Source organism: Ixodes scapularis, unplaced genomic scaffold (genome assembly GCF_016920785.2).
Source record: "Ixodes scapularis isolate PalLabHiFi unplaced genomic scaffold, ASM1692078v2 ptg001421l_1__unscaffolded, whole genome shotgun sequence".
Lineage (NCBI taxonomy): Eukaryota > Metazoa > Arthropoda > Arachnida > Ixodida > Ixodidae > Ixodes > Ixodes scapularis.
Window position 1 is genome coordinate 146,085 of NW_024610148.1, and position 24,802 is coordinate 170,886.

Sequence of the window (24,802 nt, forward strand, 5' to 3'; positions counted from 1 at the left end):
AAGTTTTGCCTGGAAACGGACCATAAACCTCTTGTCTCGCTGTTTGGGTCGAAAGCGATTGACGACCTGACACCTCGACTGCAGAGGATGCGCATGCGCTTAATGCGGTACGCTTTTGAAATCATGTACATTCCAGGCAAAGACATCACCGCCGCTGACGCTTTGTCAAGGTCTCCACTGCAAGGGAAGATCGAAGACAACGAGCTGGAAAAAGAGATCGAAGGCTACATAAACCAGCTGTTTTCAACGCAGCCAGTTGCTCCCCCTTCGTTGTAAGAGCTAAAAAGGGAACAAGAAGAAGATGAGTCCTGCCGCCAACTCCGCTCTTTCACACAAAAAGGCTGGCCAAGTCATCGTGATCTGCAGCCTTGCCTAAAGGAGTTCTGGCCGCATAAAGACCATGTCACCGAAGTCGAAGACGTCCTTATGCATGGCATCAGAATCATCATCCCGAAAAAGCTCCAGGAAGCAACTCTTCGCATTCTCCACGAAGGCCATTTTGGCATAGATAAATGCCGCACGAGGGCAAGAAACGCAGTCTGGTGGCCAACAATCGACGCTGACATTGAGAATTTGGTGAAGTCATGTCGGACTTGCCTCCAACAGAAATGAAACAGGAAAATGCCACTGAAGCCCACGGAGTTTCCGGAAAGACCATGGCAAAAGGTCGGCATGGACCTTTTCTTTCTTGGAGGGTCGTGGTGGCTGATTATCACAGATTACTACTCGAGGTTTCCCGAGTTAGTGAAGCTCACCAGCTTGACTGGCAACGCTGTCGTCACACACTGCAAGTCCATCTTTGCAAGACACGGCATACCGGAGGTAGTCATCAGTGACAACGGACCACAGTTTTCCAAAGGACCCGATTCATCGTTCGCATTCTTTGCAAAAGAATATAGGTTTAGACTCACAACTTCAAGTCCCCACTATCCACAAAGTAACGGTCTAGCAGAAGCTGCTGTAAAAATAATCAAAGGATCCCTGAAAAAGTCAGGAGACCGGTACTAGACCCTTCTTACCTACACTGCGAGCCCCCTCAAGAATGGTTACTCACCTGCGGAGTTACTAATGGGTAGAAGAATCAGAACAACTCTTCCAACTTCTTCAAACAGCCTGTTTCTCGTCTCCCAGACAAAGAGAAACTAAGGGCGTACGAAGAAGAAAGCAGGAAGAAGCAGAAACTCTGGTTTGATTCCCGCCATGGGGTGCGAAATCTTCCTTACTTGAACGTCGACACGGACATCTGGGTAGTGGACCTCGAGAAGTTCGGCACTGTCCACAGGTCAGCTGAGGAGCCGAGGTGGACACTGGCGATACGCCCGTTCGCCGCAACAGGACACACTTAGTCCCGATGCCTGAAGCGACCGCCGAAACCACCTATCGTCGAAAAAGTACACCGAATGTACCTCTTCGTTCCTGCATGTACCGACACGAGCCACACACACACGTCTAGTGGAAGATGTGTTATTCGACCAAAACGTTACGCCACCTGACTTCCTTGTTAGAAAAGGGAAGATGTGAGACACAGACTCTTATATAGCGCTGTAGTCTCGTTGTATATATGTACAGCTTGTAAAGAAAAAGGAATTAAAGAGCACGCGCCTCGCGCATCGCGCTGCGCTGGACATTCTATCAAACAACTCCAAGAAGTACAACCCGCACTTTTTGTTGCATATTGTCACGTTGAGAAGCGCGCGACGTATAATTTGCCGCCATTTTAGCTTTGAACTGGATTGGCTATCTAGATAAGCTCGTAGCCAGCCGAAGCCATAGCTGGCTTTGCGTGTTTAGCTGTCTTCAAAGCCATAGCCATAGCCGCAGCGTCAGCCACCAAAAAAAGGCGATCGCGTGCTGGTTATACATGAGCGACAAGCGAAAGCGCCTGTCTCTAGACGAAAACCGGGATATTTTGCGAAGGCTGGACTCCGGGCAGCGTCAAGTCGACGTTGCGAAAGCATTTGGAATCCCGGCATCGTCATTGTCTACGATTAAGAGCCAACGCCAAGCAATCGCAGGCGCATCGGAAAGTGCGCAGCTCGGCCCCGCGCGCAAAAGACTGTGCAGCTTGGATACAGTGGCTCAATTCACGACCAGCGGAGTCCAAAACGCACAAGTGCAGCAAAAGATTACTGCATTCTACACAAAGTGCTAAGTGGCGGAAATACACTTGCAAATGAGCAGAGTGACAAACAAATGGGTTGAAATATCATTTGAACACTCGATTTTCCTTTAGTTTGTGATAACATGCTGCAACATGCATATTTCAGTTGAGTGAACTTTCACTTTAACAAACTTTTTCCTGAGGTCCCTTGAAGTTTGTTCAAGTGAAGTTTCACTGTATTTGGATATAATATGACTTCACGATCTGACACGGTAAAGGAGGTATACACGGTCTTTTTACCAAATCCGAGCATGTGTGACAAGTGCTGATTGATCAATATATATCCATTGTGATGCAACTGCAACGCTACGAGTTTTATGTAGGGGCTATGACGAAACAGCATTTTTGAGGGAGGGAGTTTGAGTGTAGATTGGTACGCACTGTTTATCGCATCAATGAGGTGCTCTGCCGATTCGTAGAGGCCCTCGAGGATCTCAATACGGTCCTGTGTCATGAAGTGTTTAACTCTTGTCAGCTCTATCTCAACCTCTTTATCGAACGTCAATTCCTCTACAGGACGGCCTTCCATAGACTGACCTATACCAAATATTTGCTTTGAAAAGCCAAGTTTTTTGGCTAAGAGAGACATGTGCAAAGCGTTGTTTCTCTGGAAGGTTATGGAATAAAACATTTCTTTCTGATCGAGGCTCGCTTTGGGACCGAACAATTCTCTCAACCCACTTCTCAACAACGAGAGGACGTCTTGTTTTGCAGGAATTCGAATGATTTTGCTGGATTCCACTTAACCAGCGTCCGTTAGTCTGACCAAATAGATCTCGTTAGATGACCTCGTCACATTCTTGATGCTAAATGGAAAATTTAATTCCTCTAGGGCGACCTCACATGGTTCATTTAAAAGGATAGGTTGGGACAGCTGTACCTTAAACTTACTTAAAGCATTATCGTGAAATATTTCACTGGAGGCATTGGAGAAAAGGTTCACCTAAAATTGATCGCTCATTCCAAAGACCGATCGTGCACTCGGTCAACACCAGACTGACCGGACCGATAGCGAGGCCCGATCTTTTCTATCGGACAAAATGAAAGACAAATAAATTAAGATGATAATTTATTTCCACGAGTCCACACTATCCGCAGTGACCAGCCTGTATTGAAGAATATCCGTGGCCAGCCGAAGCACGTGGGTTGCTTCGATGTGATACTTGCACCGCACTGACCGCTTGATGGTATGCACCGTGTCCGAGAGGAACACGGTGCGTACCATACCACCGTGTCCGAGAGGAAGCGGAAACCGCGTCCGTGGTTTCCGCTTCGGTCACTCTGGACATCACCTTGCTCACCCATCCCGACAAGAATGTGAAAGGACCCTCGTGCGATGGCCACTCCTTGTCCTTTCCCTCGTAGTGCTCGTACACGCGGGACACTACACGAAACACAACTGGGTCCACTTCGTAGGGAGGGAACTTTCCAAACACAATCAGGTCGATGAGCAGTTCCAGTGCAGTCACAAAGAAGTCGTTGTTTTTCTTACGGTCTCCAGTGCAGACTTCTATCTCGCTCCAGCGAGTGTGTTTTCCCGTGCAACTAGTCAGACGTCCGTTCGCAAACATCTCGACAGTTCGATCTTCACCACACGAATGTCATAGAGAGTTCGTTGCCTGGGTCATACGACACCTTACGAACATGTCAACAGATTAAAGGTCACCGATAACTTGCAGGGTTGGCAGGTAGTTTCTATCTGAAACCGTCAAAAGCCAGATGGCGTAGCCCAAAAGTAGCCAAATGCAAGATATTTATGTAGCCCAAAAGTAGCCCTATTCTGCAGAGCCCAAAATATTGTGCGTTTGAACGTGCGAGCTCAACTCGAAGGCACTGCGTCTGCATATGTAGGGTTTAGGAGTAGCTTTCAAGATCTACGGCATCATCAAATGTATTGAATGTATTGAACGTTTTATTTCAAAAACAGAAGTACAAAAATTTTCCCCACGCGTTTTTGCAGTCACATTGTTATGAAGCAGACGCTTGTGCCCGCCTTTCCCGCCTCATACATGATTTCCGTGTTAAAACGGGCAAAAGCTTCTTCAGTAGGGTTGATGTCCTTATATACCTCATTCTCCCAAGGAAAGCAAACTTTACATGCAGGACGTTTTGAAGAGTTGGAAGGGACATGTTTTACCTTAGGACTGACTTTGTGAGGGACACGTGACTGTATACTCTCTCCACGGTGGCATTCGACATGGGCAGTATCGAGAGCGCGATGGCAAGCTCGGATAGCAACGGAAACAGGGTTGCTCCTGCGCATTGATCTTGGCCTTGTTCGGAATATTCATTTTTCCAAATTTGTTCTTTTGCTATGGTTCATAGTGCTTTAAGAAACTTTCATGTTTTGCGGAAAAGCCTACAGCACGCGTTATCAGGCGGCATCAAATTATGCAGGATGTCTTGAGTTGCCTTTAGTATCATTTTTCCTCGGACGATGTGCTTCCTTTTAGGAGGATGGTGGGAAACTCGAGGAAATAAGAGATGCCAGTAGGAAGCAGAAGGAACTTGGGAGCATAAAATGAGCCACAATTACTACTAAAGCGGTGTCGTCGGAGCTGAATCTAGGTCACGGTAGCTCACTTGAGCTAATAGGTTCTGGCATCATGCCCACGAATCTTCACGCAGAAAAGTCCAGAATGTGAGAATCCGGAAAGGGTGGACTGTCGCTTTGTGTTTACGCTGAAGTGTCTTTTGTACAACTCTAAACCAAAAAAAAGAAAGAAAGTGCCGCGTTAGGATTTGAAATAGCCCCAAAATAGCCACATAGCCAACCGCCAGATTTCGACGCCAAGTGCATGACAAAGTAGCCCAACTTGGCTATTAATAGCCCAACCTTGCAACCCTGCCGATAAGATAAGCCGCGCGACTCGCGATATCTTGTGGGAATATCACCAACCACATTGCACATGGCGCCATCCAGCGGCGTGTCCTCCCACTTTCCCACAAGTCAACGATGTAGGCGGGGAGTACGCTGATTGGTGTGGCGACGGCGACCTCAAGCGCCACCTTGTGGAAGCATCACCAACTATAAACTGAACTTGACGGAGCGTAACAGAGCGGCGAACCCTAGCACTACCCACGATTGCACACAAAGTCTAAGGATGGTATATTCACTTCCCTTTCTGGCGCAGAGGTACCGCGTCGGGCTACTGAATGAAAGGTCGCTGGTTCGAAAGTATTTTAAAAGCTGAAAGTATTTTAAGAGCCCTTTTCGGAGTATTTAAAATTCGGAGTTGTCACGTGGTTGTCACGTGACAACTGCGTGGCACTGATCGTCTATCGGCCGATGGTCAACAACTATCACCGGTGCAGATCGATCATCGGTCGATAATAAATTTATCGATCAATTATCGAAAATCCAAATTTTTTTCAGATATCAGAAACATCCGTTTCTGATATCTGTTTCAGATATCAGAAACGTTTATGATGTCCGAAACATCCGTTTCAGATATCAGAAACATTTGTTTCTGAAACGGATGTTTCAGAAACGGATATCAGAAACGTTTATGATATGTTTCAGAAACAGATATCAGAAACGCTTATGATATCTGAAACATCCGTTTCTGATATCTGAATAGGTTAGGATAGGATAGGATTGGCTAATTGGCCGGTCGCGACTCCTACGTCAGACCCAGCGGCGGACGCACAGTCAGCCATTTAGATATCCGAAAGACACCCACATATCAATTCCATAGATAGTATCGATGTCAGAAACCGGACACCCCGATATCGGGAACGTATCGATATCGAAAACACATGTTTTCGTATTGATTGATTACTGGGCTGATTGTGTACACTTTTACTACTACTCTGGCCAATGCCCATGCCCTGTCGTTGGTCCCTGCGATGGAAGAGAGGGAAGAGGTCCCGCCCTGCGGCTCTGTAATTGGTCGGCGGGCCAGCAACCTTATTTATTTCCTGTTCCATCGTGTATCATAATAATAATAAACAAAAGACACGTCACTCCCAGGATTCAAACCCTGGCTATTCGTTAGGCCACGCGCGCACTGCCCCCTTGGACAGCTGCGCGCGCGGCAATATTAATTAGCGGTTGAAGAAACGTGCTGCTGTCTGGTGTTATTTCATGTAGTCGACAATTGCAATTGACCCTTTGGGAATCGACTGTTCACTCGATATATTTTCTTGTTAAAAGTAGCCTCCATGTAACCCCGCCCCCACTTTTCTTTCTGCGGCTTTCTGAAGTTTTGTAGTTTTTTATGCAGCTCTAACCCTACGTCACTCTGGCCACCCGTGCTTTATCACATTTTTTTTCGCATTTCATAAAAGGTAGAATAAATCGGCGTGTTTCGCGGAACATCGGCAGAATTGTTCATGCGCAATTACACGTCCCACAGAAGATTTTGATGACGAACTAGTCTTCTGAAAGGGTATATCCAGAACAATTATTAACGCTTGCTATGACTAGGTCCTTTGTTATATATGGGTAATTGAATTTTAAATTAGTATATTTAAATTTATTTAGTTATTTCTGGGCACCGTCCGAAATCACAAAATGGGCTCACTTTAAAATATAAAACGCACGAGCAGCATTTACAACCTTTCAAAAACACTCAGTTTCTACTCGTTTTCAGTTTTTGGTGTCTCGGTTGAGCCGCAGAGGTCCTGCTCCCCGCGGGCAAAGCGCGCAATAACACGGGCCATCACACATTGGTCGCGTGATATGTTCAGAGAGGCTAGCCGTCGGGACCGATACCTACCTTTAGGACCGTCGTACTCGTCGATGGTCAACTTGTAACTCTCCTTTGCGCAGGCGACGTGAAATTTGTTATAGCGCTCAACTATCGTATCCCGTCGTCCGTCAGATATTTTCAGTTCGATTCTGAGAGCTTGTTGGTTGTTCGGAAAACTCGTAAGTGCATGAAGGTTTTCGAGTCCTGCAACGGAAGGTATAAGATGCTTTTAGAAATAAATCATGCACCCCCTTTCCAAAGGTAAGGCTACTCATAAACCCTCCTTGACGTAGGGCCTCACTCATAACACGAGCTGCAGGAATGAGCAAGGCGCGGCCTAAAAGCATAGATCAAACCAAGCTAACGATAGGGAATTCAAGACAAGAAATACCTAGAAGAGTAACGATTCACATTTATCATTTCGCAACACTATATGGGTGATTTCATCTAAACTCAGGCACAAATTTTCGGTCGAATTTTTAATTTTTGTAACAAAAAAGTATGCTCTTCGGCAATTCCTATAATAAAAAAAGACTCAAAGGGCGAGTTTGTCGGGTTTCTTGTTCTCAAGTCATGTACCTTTGCAGCGGCCAAGGTGGAAACTGACGTTTCTGCAGCTTATCGGGGGTGCCATAATTCACTCCATTCAATTTTCCTACTTTTTATGCTACATAAATACAACTTTTTGGGAAGACTCTAGACATGTGCTTTTTTTACGCTAATTAAGCGTCTAGGTCATAAGATCCTTAATGTTCTTCTTTTTTCTTTTTTTTTTTAATTGTCAAACCGCTTCTCTGCGACGATAGTAATACGAAGTTCAGGAAGCTGTGCTGTGTGACCCAATCACATATTCTTATGATCTTTACATCACCATAAAGCTCTAATTATGCTCCTTCTTTGAGTATAATTTGAATATTTCGCGATAAGTATATAATGCGCAACATGGTGCCTGAATAACTAATATTTCGAAAACCTAGCTAGTTTGGCGTCGATTTTCTAAAAAAACACGTTTTATTTATTTTATTTTTTATTCACAGTTGGGTAATATAGCCTAGCAAGAACTACCAACAGAAATTGTAATGTATTGTTTGTATGGCCGCTATTAAGACTCGAATCTCGTGTTACGAGCGTTTTAAATGGGACTTCGCACAGGCGCTCTTTACAGCAGAATTTTGACAATTTTGACCTATGTAAGGTTTTCTATTTACCGTTAGCAGTTATCTCAATATCCAACCATAAACATTAATAAAATTTGGAGTAGTGCACTAAAAAAAAGTTTAAAAGTCCGTATCCGCCAGTGCGGGCACAGCGCTTACTTCTCCGAATCAGGGGAATGCAGATTGTTAGAGAATTCCTCTGGGGTCTTTTTCTTTCTGCTCTGAGTTTGGAATAGTTAACTTGATATATAATTGTCATATTTTCTTATGTAAAACAGATATTTAGGGCATATACATATGCACGATTTAGTATCTGACGCTTAGGAAGTACGGTTTATTTTGTGCACATACGGACTCTTTCGTAAAATAACGAGCATCTCGTAGCGTGTAAGGCTTCAAATGCGTTAGTCATCTGTTTAGGTTTCATTTATATTTGCAGTGATTCATGCCAGGTTACTTAGACTTTTCCCTCTTGACTTAAGTTTGGTGGGGGGTCTAGATGTTACGTATCTTCTCCGTCAATACATTAGGTGAAGCTCACACGCCTTGCAAATCACCGCAGTGCCAAGTAAGTAAATATTCTTGCTTCACTGGCTTTTACGCTCAAATATTGAGGTACGTACTGACATTAAATAGAAAACCTTATATAGGTCAAAAATCTGCTCAACTGAGCATCTATGCGAAATCCCATTCAAAACGCTAGGAGCACGAGATTCGAGTCCTAATAGCGGCCATGAAAATAATAAATTACAATTTCTCTTGGTAATTCCTGACAAACAACTATATCACCTAACTGTGAATAAAAAATGAAAGAAATGAAAGTTTCTTTTTTATAATATCGAATTCAAACTTGCAAGTTTTTCTCAATATTCGTTTTTCAGGCAAATGTTCTGCGTTCTATGTTTAGCGCAAAACATTCAAAATATACTAAAAAAAAGCTTAATTGGAGCTTTACGGTGATGTAAATAGCATAAAATAAATTGATTAGGTCACAAAGCACAGCTTGCTGAACTTCGTCAAATATCGTTGCAGAGAGGCGGTTAAACCATTAAAAACAAAAATTAAAGATATTATGACCTAGACACTTTCTTAGCATAATTCGCCTTTTGCATTTTCTTTTATTATAGGAATTTACAGATAGCTACTAAAAATTTCAAAGGAGTTAATTATGAGTTAGCTTAGTTTTGTGAGCCACTTTTATTACTGGGCGACAAGGGAATGAAAACCAAAATGTGAGCTTTTAAGCCCCCATACAAATAAAATATTACATTTTCTGCTTATTTTACTTTATAAAGTAGTGCGATATATGTAGCCAGAGAAAAACAATTAGCCAAATAACAAGTTGGCTTTTGAGAAAATTGACCTCCAATTTTTGAGATAGTCCTTGTTTACGAGAACATACTTGCCTTTCTTTTTTTCACACAATTTAAAATATATTATCATTAGAAGGAGTGTACTCTAAGCTTTCCGAAAATACTAAATATGGCAAGACACCTCATATAGATCACCGGAAGCGCTGGCAAACTTTGACAAATATAGTCCAAAAACGTAATATTGGCAAATTTCCTAAAGCATATTTTATATAAATAATCATGTTAAAATTGTTCATAAAAAAATAAGTGTGTTCACAGGTATCTAATAAAGAAATAAAAGACGCCAATTTTTAATTAGTATATTTTTGCGAGTAACTTGATTTACTGACAAAACAGTCAAACAAAATCAGACTTCAAGCTTTTATGGCTGTCATGCAAACAAAATATTACATTTTCTATTTATATTACCTTACAAAGCACTGCAATGGCTAGCTGGAGAAAAAAATGAGCCAAACAAAAGTTTTTTTTTGGGGGAAAATCGACATCTAATTTGTAAGATATTTTGAAATAATCATTGTTTTACGTGTGTATACTGCCCTTTCTCTTTCACACACAACATTCAATTTGTTATCCATAGAAAAAGTGAACTTTCAGCTTTATTAATACAAATATGTTACGATATCTCAAATAGGTCACATGGAAGAGCTGGTCGTATTTTGTAAATAATGTCAAAGGGACACAATTTGATAATATTTACAACAAAAGTGAAGATAGATAATCACAATAAAATTATTGTCCATAAATAATCGATATTCTGGGAGTGGTCGAAAAAAGTTACATTGCACCACTAAAAGAAGGCAAAAAGTTCAAAGGAGTGAAACATGACACCTCCGACAGGCGAAAGCAAGGTCAGTTTCCGCCTTGGCTGCATAAAATGTTCATAACTCGAGAACAGAAAATTGCCCGAACTTGCGGTTAGCACTCCCTGTCACAGAAAGGTTTTCCCCGAAATATATATTTTTTTCGTAAAAATTAAAAATTCTACTTTAAATCCGTGCCTGAGTTGAGATGAAAACACCCATATAGTCTTATTCTTTGATAGCAAAGGGTGATGCATAATATTATTATAATTGTTTATATTCATGAGCAAGCTGAAATGCTGGCAAGAGAAAATTGTTTGTTCGAGCTTGTTTTCTATGGCTAATCAAAGCTAATCGCAAAGCAAATAAACGCATATAGGCTACGTCACCTGAAGGTACCTTTATTGTCTGGTTTTGTTTTAAATGTGGAGCGAATTAATATAACTACTACTGGTGTTTTCTGTTCAGCGCAAGAAACTTTTTTTTTGGCTCGGGGGAGATTTTAAAAGGAGGTTTAAGGTCACTGACAGATTTGGCATGGCGCACGGTACATGCAGCCCACTAAAGTTTGCGGGAAAGATTACCAAATGACGTGACGTTGCCGCGTGACGTGACGCCAAGGTGTCACGTGATATCTGCGGCTCCAACTGACTATAGGCCTTTCCATCGCTTATCACCCGGGCGAAAAATACTGAGTCACTGGGCTGTGGACGCATGCGCAGCGTCTGATATACGGCGCAACAGAGCTACAGGGCATGCTCAGAAGGCGTTCCACAGCCCAGCAGACAAAGATGGCAGCGCTCAGCCGGCGATTTTCACAAAGGTCTATAGGTGGCGCCACTCGTTTATCAAAATGGCGGCGAGGATTGGAGATAGTGAGGGTGGGAAATACGCCTTGGTGTAGCAGTGGATGGGCTTTTCTCGTGGTGTGCTGGCTTTACTGAGCGACACGAATTATTCCCGCTCTTACCTGGTGGCTGGAGTATAGTACACAGGCAGGTCGAAGTTTTCTCCCGGAAGAAACAAATATGTTTAGCGCTATATTGACTCCGTGATAGTGTTACAGCGCAGCTCTTAGGCGCCCGTTTCCGGCTTGAGCAGCGTCGCCGTCGCCGTCGTCGTCGGCGTAACTGCGCTGTGCATTTTTTGGTAGATTTCCCCGCTAGACTTAGCAGGAAAATTTTTCCGCTAGATTTAGCGGGGAAATTTTACCACTAGATTTAGCGGGGACATTTTTCCGCTAGATTTAGCAAAAAAATTTCCGCTAGATTTAGCGCAAAAATTTCCCCGCTAAATCTTGCGGAACAATTTCCCCGCTAAATCTAGCGGACACATTTCCCCGCTGCACCTAGCAGAAAAATTTTCCCGCTAAATCTAGCGGAAAGTTTCCCCACTAAATCTACGCCCCTGGGGGGTCACGTGACCCCCGAGGTCACGTAACCCCGTGGTCACGTGACACCCCCAAGTCACGTGACCCCCACGTGACCTTGGGGAGGGGTCATGTGACCCCACCAAGGTGACGTAACCGCACCCCCCGTCACGTGACCCCCCCCCCCCCCCCCCCGAGAATACGTGAGGCTCAGTACCCTTCCTTCCTCCTCCTTAAGAGCTGCGCTCTAATTTGGCGTTGCAGGGAGTAGTAAACTGCTTTCATTTTTTCTTTAAAGTCAGGAGCAAAACAGAGACCAAATTTATAAAGCCGTCAGGCTCGTTGAGGTTATGCGTGATTCAAAACCGGAGAAAAACAGACGACAAGGGAACAAACACACACGTCTCTAAGCTCATCTCTTTGCTTCACTCATAAAGATTGAGACCCGTGTGTTCGTCCCCTTGTCGACCGTTGGTTTTCGGTTTAGAATCGTGTGTACCGAAACTAACTTCTATTTTCGAGTCAGCGCCTCGGTATAGACGTTAATGTCGGTTTCACTCCTACCGCCAAATCTGTCTCACAACGTAATTAGTGAGTTAAACAAAAAATGTCAGGCACTTAAAGATGTGTTTTTGACAGCCACGTCCCTTTAAATGGGTTAAAAGTGAAGAATATTTTTTTTTTTTAAATCGAATGCAATCGTATGTTACAGTACACACATCGAGTTTCGCATTTTTTAGAACTCAATCCCTACCTCAGAACCCGAATTAACGTTACGTTATCTGAATTATGACACTGGAAATCTATCTGCTTTCTATCTGGATTTTAGGATTTCAGAAATTATTAATTTTGTATCACGCTGCTGACTCTCGATCACGTATTTTTGTGGTCGTTTTTCGGGCACAACTACAACGCCGCTGACGCCGCTTGTTTTTCACGTATTGTATCTAAAGAGGTTGCCCCAGAGGCATAGGACCACTTGTAGAACGACTGCAAGGACGACGCCAAGATAATGGGGCTAGTATGGTAGCCCATTGAGCGGCGCGCGCCGTTCCATCGTATATTTATCGGTTTATACGACACTTTTTCGCTCAATGGGACAAGTAAGGCTTTCGCCTCAAGACATGTTTTACGCATGCCGTTATTAAACATCATAAAGATGTCGTTTACGAAGCTCCTAAATTTCATAATTTTCGATGTCACAAATAAATCGAAGTGAGGGGGTGAGAAGAGGGAGAGTAGAACGCCAAAACTAAAAACACGACGAAGATACTTAAGACTGCTTACGCGTAGGAATGCGAAAGCGCTCCGACACACAGCGCATTCCTAAAAGCAGCGCGCCACGTCTTCCTTCTTCACACGGCGCTCTAGCGGTGACATCACGCACCCCCCATTGCGCCGGCGCGGCGAGCCGCGCCGGCTCCACGGCTTCCGTAAAGACGCATCTGCCGTTGCCATGCCTTTCTTTGTGTTTTATCTCTAAGGCACGTCCACTTTGAGCTTGAGCGGCGCGTGCCTGACGGCGTATCGGTGTGACATCTTTCGGGCACAACGCCCGAAGTAAAGCTTTCGCCTTAAAGGACACATGCAAAAGAAGAAAAAAAAACGCTTTTTTTTTTTTTTTTTTAAGAGGCTAGATGGGAAAAGAATATTATAAAACGAATTTACAACGAAGATGCAAAATATTTAGAGCTATATTTACGGCGCAAAACAAATTTAAGTTGGCGCCCCCGGAGCCGCCGCTGGTCACGTGGTACGCCAGCGCGCCGCCACGCTGCGTCGCCGCCACCGCAAAGTCATGCCGCCGCCGCACGCTGAGCGTTCTGCGACGCCACTTCGACGCGTTTCTCCACGCCGCCGTCGCCGTCGCCGCCGCCGCACAAGTTCGTCTGCTTCGGGGCGCCGCCGCCCTCATCTGACCGGCGGACAGGTATATCACGTCTGCTTGCGCTTTTTAGGAGTTTCGTTTGGGCTCTGAAGTTACCTATTAATCTTAGTATTTTGTTATACTTCAAACAAAGATGAATAACTTACTTTTAGAGGCCACAGGAAGCTCCCGAAAGAGCGCAAGCACCATGTGATAAATAAGGGCCAGTCACGTAATAAATAAGGGTCACTTTGCCACGGCGCCCGCGGGCGCCATCTACAAATTCGTATAGCGCCGTAAATATAACTCTAATTTTTTTTTCTTCGTTGTAAAATCGTTTTATGACATCCTTTTTTCATCGAAGCTGTTCAAAGAAAATGCTTTTTCCTTTGCATGTGTCCTTCAAAAAAAAACGCGCGCGCGCGCGCGTGAAAAATATCGTTTCACGTTGTTGTATATTTTTGGTGTCTATAACTATATTCCGTTTTACGACAATTTGGCAACCTGAGGAGGCTAGGGCCCCGACACCCAAAAAGAGCGTCGGAGCGAGGTCCGTGAGACGACGTCACGGGATCATTTGTTTCACTACGCCAAATGCGAGGCACGACGCCCGGAGGCTGTCGTCTGCAAGCCAAGAGTCGTCTGCTCCGAAACCAACCAACTTCGCATGAACGTCCACTGCAACACCATTTCCGTCTGCTAAAATAGCGAGCATTTAGTGAAATGAACAATTCATGAGACAGCTCTAAGCTCAATTTAGCCATGAATCTGTGACGGGTGCGATGGTTTTGAGCGGAAAAGGACGACTACAGGGATACGATCGCCAGCGATCGCCAACGGCCACGGCGCTACAAAAAGAAAAAATTCGGGAGCGGACGTGGATGTGCCGTCACTTTTTTTTGCTTAAATATTTTTGTGACTCGCAAATTTGAGATAATTTATTTTTTATTCTTCATATCTTCTCGTTAGTATACCTATACAGGATCCTGTATAGGTATACAGGATCCATACCCACCTCAAGGATCCTGCATAGGAATACAGGGCCCATAACAGCGATGACTGTTATGGGCTCTACCCACTAGTGGAAATGACATCCGTTATTGATACAGTTGTACTAGTAGTCGGTGCTGATGTTGGAGTTGATGGTGTAGGACGTCCGGTCGTCGATGCTGCCAAATGCTTGAAAAAGATCGCCCGCCACAGCGTTAATAACCCGCTCTATACTTTTTTTTAGTACCCGATGCCCTCTCAAAACTAAATGAGTTGGAGCATCATATGCATAAAAGTAAAATATAGTAGAGCGATTTTGTAGAGACCAGGATTGTGCCTCTAATGGCTGTTATAGGAGCTACAATTTATTGCCTGTTTGACTTCTCTTGTGAAGCCATACAGGATTTAGCTACCTATATCGGATTCCTATATGGAAGCGTATAGGGGAAACATTTTTTGTAAGTCTTCCTATATAAAAAGCAAATGGGGAGTTGCTTCCTGTAGGACGTCCGGTTTAAAAGTTTACAGGAAATGCCTTCTTGTGTGACTTCCCACGAAAATGCATACACAAAATGGCTTCCTGTGTGCCATGATACAAAAAGGTATACAGGAAATGCCTTTTTGTAAGACTTTCTGAATGAATTGATATAAACTTTTCCAGTGCGGTTGGGTTCGTGTTTCGCTGCTTTCCAGTTTTTGTTGTCGCACAGCTCCTCGTACGTAATTTTAGGACAAGAGAAAGACTCGTGCAATTGACCTTCGTCTTTCGGAAGCGTACAATGAAAGAACAGTCGCTACATTGGGGCTCACTCACTCGAGTTTTTGCGGTTCACTATGCGTACCTGCGAAGTCAAAAGCCGTGGATTTGCTATCAGATCGAGTTCAGTTTTGGGCTCCTGTTCAAAGAGGGATGGTGCTTGTTATAGAGAAATGAGTACAATTTTATAGCGCTGATCAGAGCCACCGTAGAGACCTCCGTGTTTCTTTATCCATGCCCTCTACCGCGAACCAACGTTACATGTAGCAAATCTAGTAACGTTGCCGGGAACTGTCGGGAATAGACGGGTATGTTTTTTGCAACTCCCACAGGAAGTGTCGGATGTCCGAGGCGCCGATGACTGTGACCCTGCGACCGGACCGAAAAATCGATCCGGAAGCGACTGCCCCGTCCCTCGTGCGACAAAAAGCTATCGCGCGACCGTTGTAATTTGCAAGAGCGCCATTTGAAAGCAGTTGTTTTGTGCTCCAGATATAAGGGGCTGCCTTTTCTGAGATGCAAATACGTAAGGATTGATATATTTGTACTTGCCTATCCAGAAACTTTCCCCGGGAGTTCCAAATCCACGCTCATATTCTGTAAAGTTTCTTTCAAAAAAATTGTCACCCTGTTCGTTTTCGCTCCGACGTTGAATCACCTGGAAGTCGATAGATGAGTCAGCCGAAGGGAATCAGAATGTACCCGCATTTGTTCCGCCGGGCTGGGGTAACAGCTATTCTCCGGCTCGCTATACTTCGTTTCAGCTTCGGTCCGAGCGCGGCCGATGTTATCAGCCGAAGGGTCAATCAAAGAGCGCCAAAAGCGCAGCGTCATGGCGTGCTCTCTACGCTTGATAGGACTAGCCTGCGGAGGAGCGCGCACAGAGAGATGGCGAATACCGGCTGGTCCTATAAACTGCAGAGAGGACGCCATGACGGTCTGCCTCTTTCGCTGTTTGGTTCACCCTTCGGCTCATGACATCGGCCGCCCTCGGACCGAAGCTGAAACGAAGTATAGAACCGAGCAGCACAGCCAAGGCTACAGAAGAGAGAGTGTATCCCGACCTGTTCAAGAGGAGGGAAAGGAGACACAGCCCTTCTCTAACGTTCCTCCTTTCCCTCCTCTTGAACAGGTTGACATCCCCTCTCTCCCCTCTGGCTTTGACTGTACTGCACGGTTTTATTTAGAGGGAGTATAGACACGTTTCACGGTAATTTGGCAAAAGGCGAAGCCTACGCTCCCAATGATCCAATTAGCCTATTGGGGAGAGACACGTGGCTTTGTTCTATCTCACTAGTTGAGATTTCTCCTCAAAATGAAAAAAAAATAAACTTTTGTGCCTTGTTCATACGCCGCGCAAAGTTCTTACAAGATTTGATCGTCAGTGCAGAAGCGACGCTTTGGTGCTTGAAGCGTGCACGTCTTGATAAAAAAATGTACACATAATCTTAAATGCGCCTCCGTTATCGTAAAGGCCGGTTCTCACATGCAGCGAAGCGCTGATGTAGCGCTCCTCACGTGCCGTCAGCTACTTATCGTCTGCCATGAGCAACAGTTTTGACGGTGCGATACAAACCTGGTGAACGCTCCCATCAGCACGCGCTTAGCGCGAGGTAAGCGCTATGCTTGTAGCGCTCCGCTGGATGTGGGAACAGGCCTTAATTCTCCACAGAAAGGGGCCAATGAAAACTACTCCGGGAAAAGCCGGATTTCTTTTTTTTTCTTTTTTTTTACAACAGGGTGTTTCTACATCAGATCGTACAATGATGGTCCGGGTCATATTCGTTATGTTTACATAAAAATATATATATGCGAAAGCCATGTTCCTGGGAGGCGCATTCAGATATGTGAAGACGGCGTAGCTAATTTTCTTCCTGAGATATAAAAAGCTCGAGGCGTGACGAAGGTTTCGCTATGGTCCATTGCGCAGCCTTCAATTTCACAACGAACCATGCACGTAGTAAAAAGTTTTTTAATGTATTTTATGAAAGGTTTACGACGTGTACATTGAACATTAAAAGTTAAAATAAAAGAGTTCCACACAAGAAAAGTTACGAAACACGTCAAATAAAAAACGTTTTAGAGAAACACTCACAAATTGCTTACCAACGAACTACTGCGAGTAAAACGACGCAAAAAATATCGAAAAGAACACATTGAAATGCATTTACGATTATATAAGAAAACTATGCTTAGCGTTCACTTAGCTTTTGTTGTTAATGCTAACACTGTTAATTTCGCTAAACGTGTCAAACTTCCACTTCAATATTACAAACCTCAAATTTGTACTTTCTTAAACTCAGTTTACAATGACTTGAACAAACAAGTGATGGCAAAACCCTTTAAGGGAAAAACGACAACAAACCTTCACTCAAATTGAGCTAGCTGTTGTCTTTAAAGAGGCTTTGTCGCAAGACGTCGGCTTCAATGAGGGATTTGCTAGAACAGACAGAGGCTGTACAGCGGTGTTGCTCTATCGTACGCCGTAAAAAGTTGTGGCGACCCTAGTTTAACTTCATATTTTTGTTTCCTTGCGTTGCCTTCAAAAACCTCCTTCACCCCTCGCCCCCTTTTTCAATACACATCAAATTGAGTGTTTTTTGTTTGTTTTTTACGGAGCGCCGTAAAAGGCTGCGCTGCCTTATCTCTATAACGCGAAATATATGCCTATTCTCCTATTGGCTGAGCAAAACGGCTCCTAGACAGCCATTGGTGGCCGCTTCACGAGAGCGCGCGCTCTGGGCCGCTGCTCTCGTGCCAGGCGTTGCAGGAGGGGGGTGGGTGGCCCGCGGCCCCTTCTGCTCTTCTCGGCGCCAAGGAACATGACGGCGCCTGATGCATCTATATCGTCGGCGGCCGCCAAATCGGCACTAGCGAAACGCAGCCGTCCACGCCAGTACACCGCAGACGAACTGAGGGAGCGGAAGATGACATCGATGGAGTCGCATTCACAACTCATAAGAAGTGCTTAGGTGTCCTCAAATTTTTTTCTTCTTCTCTCGCTTCCTTCTCCCGGGTTTACTTCTTCATTCAGAGGTGTGTTTTTTTTCTTTTTTCCGATGGAGTTTTGGTTCAACGCTCTAAGATAAAGGGTGTAGCCCTTACACCCCTTGTCACATATACGACACCCACAATCTTCAGTTCGCCGTACAGCGCACTGAGATCAAGCTGACCGCCCCAACGTTTATGAAAGGCTTGATGACGGTGATATATAAGATATTAAACAGCTAAAATTAGCATAAAAAATCACATAAAGAAAACACTGAGGTTTTACAGAACGGCCAAGAAAACCCCTATAACTTTGTTTACATACAGTCACACTTACGTAAGCTATTTTGATAAGTAGTACAACTCAGCCATCAAGCCGCTCGTGAATGTTAGTAGCGTCGGCTGAACTTCAGCGCGCTGTACGCCCAACTGAAGTATAGGGGTGTCGTATATGTGACAAGGGGTGTAAGAGCTACACCCTTTTTTTAGTGCGAAGGAAGATAAGGGCTGACGCATTGAGGGTGGCATCGGGGGCATCATTAAATGTCGGTTGCTAGTTGAAAGAGCCCTTCTACACTGAGCTATAGTTCACTGTTACTGCACTGTCTTCGTGCCTACATGTTTTATTGTTTCTTGTTTTTCCAATCATCTTCACCAACCCGCTCAAAGTTTCTTTCCGTTCTCCTGTGGTTCGAAGGTTTCCGCGTCGGATTCACACACTTTCAAAGCTTCGGTTTGATCATGTTCGAACATCACAACCAGTCGGCATCGCTGATGTTGGCCGCCGGCAGTCAACTTCTGGCGAGAAGAGGCGTAAACACGCGCTTCAATTCGTTCTTTACGAAAACAGAAAAAAAAGGGTTGGCTTTCTATGTCGAATAAGATGGCACTAAAGACGCCCTGTTTAGTGAATTTTGGGAGGGGAAACGTTCTTGGCACATTTACTCACATGCAAGCTTTAAACTCGGCAGATAATTGCAAAAACTGCTGATTCGTTGCTATGATTGCTTGGTGGAATCGAGATATTCTAGGAGATTGCTTTTTTTGAATTTTTCGAAGATGAACGAAATAAAAGTGACACGCTCCATATCCTTGCAAAAACAACATTTTAGTCGCGACGTATGAACAGTCTTTGATTAGTCTGCCGGAGCATGGCAAAATTGTTGCACTCCGTAGATCAGAAATGTTTACGGTGCGGTACGATTGTCTACGTGGTGTTTTAAAGTGGACCATGCAGTACATAGCGATACATGGCCTCGTGCAGGTATGATGATAATCTAGATTGAACAGGCTGAGGTGGAGGCTAAATCCAGGATCTTCGGGCTTGTGCAGATCGAGCCTCGAATCCACGTGCTGTGGTGCATTAACACAATCGGCTACTGACACCCCTTTAAAATTGTTGCGTTACGCCTTTTCGACGACCTTGCCTCTTCAACAAAATAAAGAGGGCAAAGTTATCTATAAAAATGCTTTTTGTATTCGCTGCGTTATGAGGAGACACTTACTGTCCATCCGCCGCCATCGGACGTCATGTCACATGTTACATTTACTGGATCGTTGCGAATATAAATTTCACATTCACCGCTCTCGCTGCGGTCCCTCCTTTTTTTCTGGGAACAGTTTCTCGTCCGATTTCCAGCTGAAAAATAAAGGTGCGTGAAGCAGACATTACTTATCAAGGTTCAAAGAAGAGGGACTTCTCAAACATCCGCCGGCGGTTCGGCCAGCGGTGCGCAACATCGATTGTTAATTTGTGACACACGGTCAGAGATGCAAAGTAAACGACCCAAGAGAACTTTGCTAGATATGCAAACATAAAAAACAGTCTTGTATATTGTTTCTCTCTGCGTTTGATTGAATGAGCGGCTGAGCGCTCGCAGAGAGACGGCGGACGCCGTGACGTTGCGCTTTCGGCACTACTTGACTGGGTCCTCGGCTCGTACCGTCGGGCACGCTCAAACTTCACGTTTCTTTTTTTCTTTTTGTACAAGGTTTTGGGAGAAAGTACAGAAGGCAGTTTCACTCAGCCTGTTTGAGTTTCTTATCTCTATATGTTATTACCTCTCGATTAGTTTGGGCTACTTAGAGAACAAGAAGTGGGCCACAAAACATGAGCGCATCATAACTTAATTCGATGGGGCAAAACAGCTCAGCGTCCGGTGGCGACACAGTGTGTTGAAAACAAGCGACGAGTGTCATCACCTGTAAGCATTTTGTGATTGGCAGTCGGCAAGAGCAGTCAGAACATATTTTATGCAGACTAAATAACGTATATGACTTCATAAACCATCCTTAATCTTTGAAAAAAGCGTTTTTATTGAGCGAGAAATATGAAAAATAGAAAAAAATATCTTTAAAATGCGTGAGAGCTGCGGGCGTCCCATCGCTTTATCGGGAATCGGCGTGTCGGGCTCATAGGAGCGTGTGCGCGACGCTTATTTTTGTGATTTGAATCTGCCCTGTGTCGTGTGCCGCTCTCGCCGTTCAGTGTGGTGCCTTCGTAATTGTGTGTTGGTGTGCACAACACTCGTGTGCTCAATTAGGCAAGTCTATAAGTACGCGGGCGGCTCTACTCGCTACCTTGAGAAACTTCGTAGACTTAATAAGATGGACTATCTTCACGGGGGGCCAGAAAGAGCTTGAAGCGCCATGACGAACCAAAGTTACAGTTAAATAGAATTCAGGACGACTTCGTGTATGAGCTATCTGTGATCACGTCCTCACCGGCAGCTGTATACCCGCTGGAAACAACGAATGCCAAATGTAGAAGCGGTGCGCAATGAAGACGAGTTCGAAGCCAGAATGTTCATTCGGAGTGCGCTGCCGTTTGAAACTCGTAAACAGCGGAAATTAGGGATCATCGGCTTCTTCCCTGGGAGTTATAAGTAAGGGAACGTGGAAGGCTGCTGTGAAACGCGAGCGCATCAAATCCGTCGAAGCCGGCCGGCAAAAGCTTACACGACACTTTTTTTTATACAATGGATTTTGTTTTTTTTGAGCCGTTGCTTTGGTTACATGACGCTGCATTCTTTGACGGTGCGCGGCGAGGTGGACGACGACCAACGTTCTTTGCCGGTGCGAGTTGCGTTTCTCAACGCCGAAGAATAAACGGCCCAGGTCCATTAATAAAGCCGATCGCGTTCAAAGGCTCAACTTACGACGATGCAAGGGGCTCTATAGCGACAAGGCCAACTATGCCAGCACGTTCTCGGCGCGACAGCCTTGAGCCCAACCCGCAGCCGATTGGCCAGCCGTTTCGCTCCAACTCCCCCAATCATTGATATTTTCTGGCCGTGGTGGCTGGAATGTCTGACTTGGTGTGCGGTGGAAGAGAAAGGGAATCAAAATGCATGTGTATATTGTACAGTCGGCTGGATTTCGGAAAAGGGGTCTGAAACTCAATAAACCTCCCCGCTGGATGTGCCCCCCCCTCCCCCCTCCTTATCTCCTGAATTGTTTATTTACTTATTTATTTATTTATTACATGTACCCCACAGCGCCCGTGAAGGCATTATAGTGGAGGAGGGGCAAAAAGAAGAAAAACAAAGGGCGTCACAGAACATTAAGTAAAAGCACTCGCAGCCGACGCCTCTAAGGGCATCTTGGAGAAACGTTTTTAATCGTACTCGAGCCTTCGCTGGCAGGTGTGAAACGATTCCCGAGGAGGAGCGGATGAGCACGACCGACCCCGACGAGCCCTGACTTTAAAATACAAAAGATCGGAGGATTGAAAAGTTCGAGGCGTGTCTAGTTACTCTCTAACAAATCCATTAATCAAGGAGGACGCGAAGATCCACCAATCAGTCCGCTTTTTTTTTGTATTGTTGCTTTACTTAAAAAAACGTTTTTAGCAGGCAAGGCTAACGTTGTTCACTCGGTGGCGTCACTAAGGGCGGGGTCGCGATGGGTCACCGCACCGAGTGCCACTGTCCCTAGAGACGCCCACTGTATGCGCTCATTCACTTTTGGAAGGGAAGCACAATTACATTGGATACACAAAAAAACAATGGCGAGCTTGAAATATTCTGAAAAAGGATAGTGGACGTTATTGGCGGCGAAGTGTTTTGGTGGCGCCCTCCTATGGTTCCCTCTCGTGACGTCATTACCTTGCGAACAACAAGTTCGATGGTGTTTGTAATGAGCATGGCGGAAGCTTGAAATGATTGCGCTTTGAAACCAACACTGCCGATACCGTCAAAATTGAAGTTGGTAGGCTACTCTCATTTTTGTCGATGAGAAAACCTTTGCCGATGTCATAGTCAGCATTCGGCCAATCGCTGCAGGTCGACCACAGTGACACGTTCGATGGCGCACGTCGCCAATACAGTATGCACACCACGGCACAATGCGCGTAGCGCTAAAAAGCAATTCCCGGTTTTTTCTCCATTTCTCTTAAAACCTAAGAAAAGTAATACAAGACTACTATGATGATGGGAAGTGCTCACTTCGGAATTTAACTTAGCTCGTAAAACTTCGAGCTCGGCAATAACCTTTCGAAATAAAACTAAAAGCAAATTAATTGTAGATATTGCTTTTGCACGAACAGTAGGGAGTTTTGGTGGACCCTTTCCGCTGTCCCGCAAGGTTCTCCGCAACCCGCTACGAGATCCGAGATTTTCCATGCAAGGCGCAGTAGTAGCGTCTTCGTTCGGAAGGGCTTAGCGGCAGGAGGAAAAAGGCCTACGAAAACTCCATAGTGTCGCCTAGTGTACATTGTACCGGGCGTGTCACTGCCAAGGACCTAATGATTCCCCCTGAACATTGTTCGGTCTACGTGGATCGATGAAAAGGTGGTCTCACGTTTGTTTGTATTGCAGGGGTCAAATATCGTGTAGGTTTTTGTCGACGTGGACTCTCTTTCGGTAATTTCCGGAACATTCCGAATATTGCCTTCCATAAAGACGTTCCCGGCCACAACAGGTATGAAGAGGAATGCGACGAACATGTTGAGTTCTTTGTCGATGGTACGAGGGTTCTCGTAAGTCGTAACCACTGCTGCTCTCCCTGTATCGTTCGCTCTATATAGCATGAGGACATCACGTGGATAATTCGAATCAGCACCTGCATCAAAAAAAAAATATATTTTTGTAGGCTCGGGGAAGAGGTTGGCTGGTGAGATTTTGTCTTTAAGAAAGCAATGACACTTTTGCGTCATTGCCTTTTAGATATACACTTCTGTGGATTTTTTGTTTATTTATTCTTAACCTTTTCCGCACAGGCAATTGACCCCACTTAAAAGTCAAAGACATCGAGTGGCAATCTAAGCAGCTCCAATACTACCGATCTAAAGGTTGCATTCACCCCTGGCGTTCGAATCGCAACCGCGAAGCGGATCCGCTCGTTTTTATCATGGCACGAGCGTGAAATTGTAATGCATCCTTAAGCAACCGCGGTGGCAGCCGCTTTGCGAACGCGGTTCAACAGCCAGTGTGAATACGGTGTAATGGTCGTGATAAGGAAGCAATCTCGCCTGTGTCACGGACCCTCGACCTCATGAATTCGAAGGCGGCGTCAACGACCACCGTGCTTGAATAAGGAGTATTCACTGGCGGCCATAGCTGTGTGCGCGACTGCTGAGCGCGTGCTGACGCCGAGCTTCCACAGTTCTTTCGCCGCGTGCATTCCGCATCATCAAGATTGCCGGTCTTAACAGCCTATTCATGGGAGTTCGCTCTGAGCATGCGCTCTAAAGAGCACCCACAAATATGGCGTCCTGTGAATACTCCCTATAGACCAATCTCACAAAGTGTTCAGCGCGTTCAGCCGCCCTAACCTTTCTTTACAGGAGGCCTGACGGCCGTGCATGCGAGGGCTCGTACCGTCTCGTGCACCACACGCGAAGAGCTCCATCGGAGTTTCAGCACGTGCAGAAAGACTAAAGTTCCCTCGATGCATTGCGGCAGCGATGGCGCAGTCATTGTGCCCGGTGAAATTGGTCTATTAATTCCCCACTTTCAGTTCTTCGCTTTTGGAATACGTCCGCTTTTTCCGCTGTGAAGAAGCTGCGTAGATGCCGCCATGAGAGCGTCTGGTTTGACCACTACCACCTAAAAGACAGGGCCTGCCCGTGACGTCATCGTGAGAAGATCCTCGACCCGCCCCAAGCCGCAAACAGGCTAAAGCTAAACGAGAATTCGCCGCAATGCGACAGACGCGTCCTTCTTGCGGTGGAATCTTTTAGGTAGACTTGGTTTTACTTTGAACAGGGTAGACGGACTGGTTATTGAAAAGGGTCTTTTGAATTCTAAACAAAGGCAAACTGGTCAGATTGCGTTTACGAAACAAACGGCCGGTGCGTTGGCAACAGCGGAAGCTCTGACGTAGCGTCGTGTAAAGAGAGCCAAGAGAGCTCTCGTCTGCTCCGCTCCAGCACTTCGTTTGTCTGCCTAAAGCCGCGGTCTCACTGCCACCACATCATAGAAAAAGCGGTCCGCAGACGCTGTCTGAAGCGTGAGTCTTCATTGTATTACGGTCCTGTCATTTATTGGACACAAAAAAAATGCCTGCCGACGTGCTCGAAGCCAAAACAGTGACGTCTCGTTGATATGAAAAGCTCCGTTAGCCCCAAAACAGTCATCCATAACGTGAGGTTTCCCAAATAACGAGACAAAAATGCATGCTTTTTTTTTTCCAGTTTGTCCCTGAA

At 45.2% G+C, this 24,802-nt stretch overlaps 1 protein-coding gene across 1 annotated transcript in view; it reads right to left on the reverse strand.

The window, feature by feature from the left end:
- Window positions 1-23,185, reverse strand: part of LOC115322451 (ficolin-1-like) — a 70,375-nt gene extending 47,190 nt beyond the window's left edge. The window contains exons 1-4 of the mRNA XM_029982805.2: window positions 22,957-23,185; window positions 19,662-19,795; window positions 15,721-15,826; window positions 6,883-7,059 (exon numbers count right to left, since the gene is read on the reverse strand). Of these exons, the coding sequence (XP_029838665.2) occupies window positions 6,883-7,059; window positions 15,721-15,826; window positions 19,662-19,795; window positions 22,957-23,185 (646 nt within the window). The remainder of the gene's footprint in view (window positions 1-6,882; window positions 7,060-15,720; window positions 15,827-19,661; window positions 19,796-22,956) is intronic.
- Between the last annotated feature and the right edge of the window lie 1,617 nt (window positions 23,186-24,802).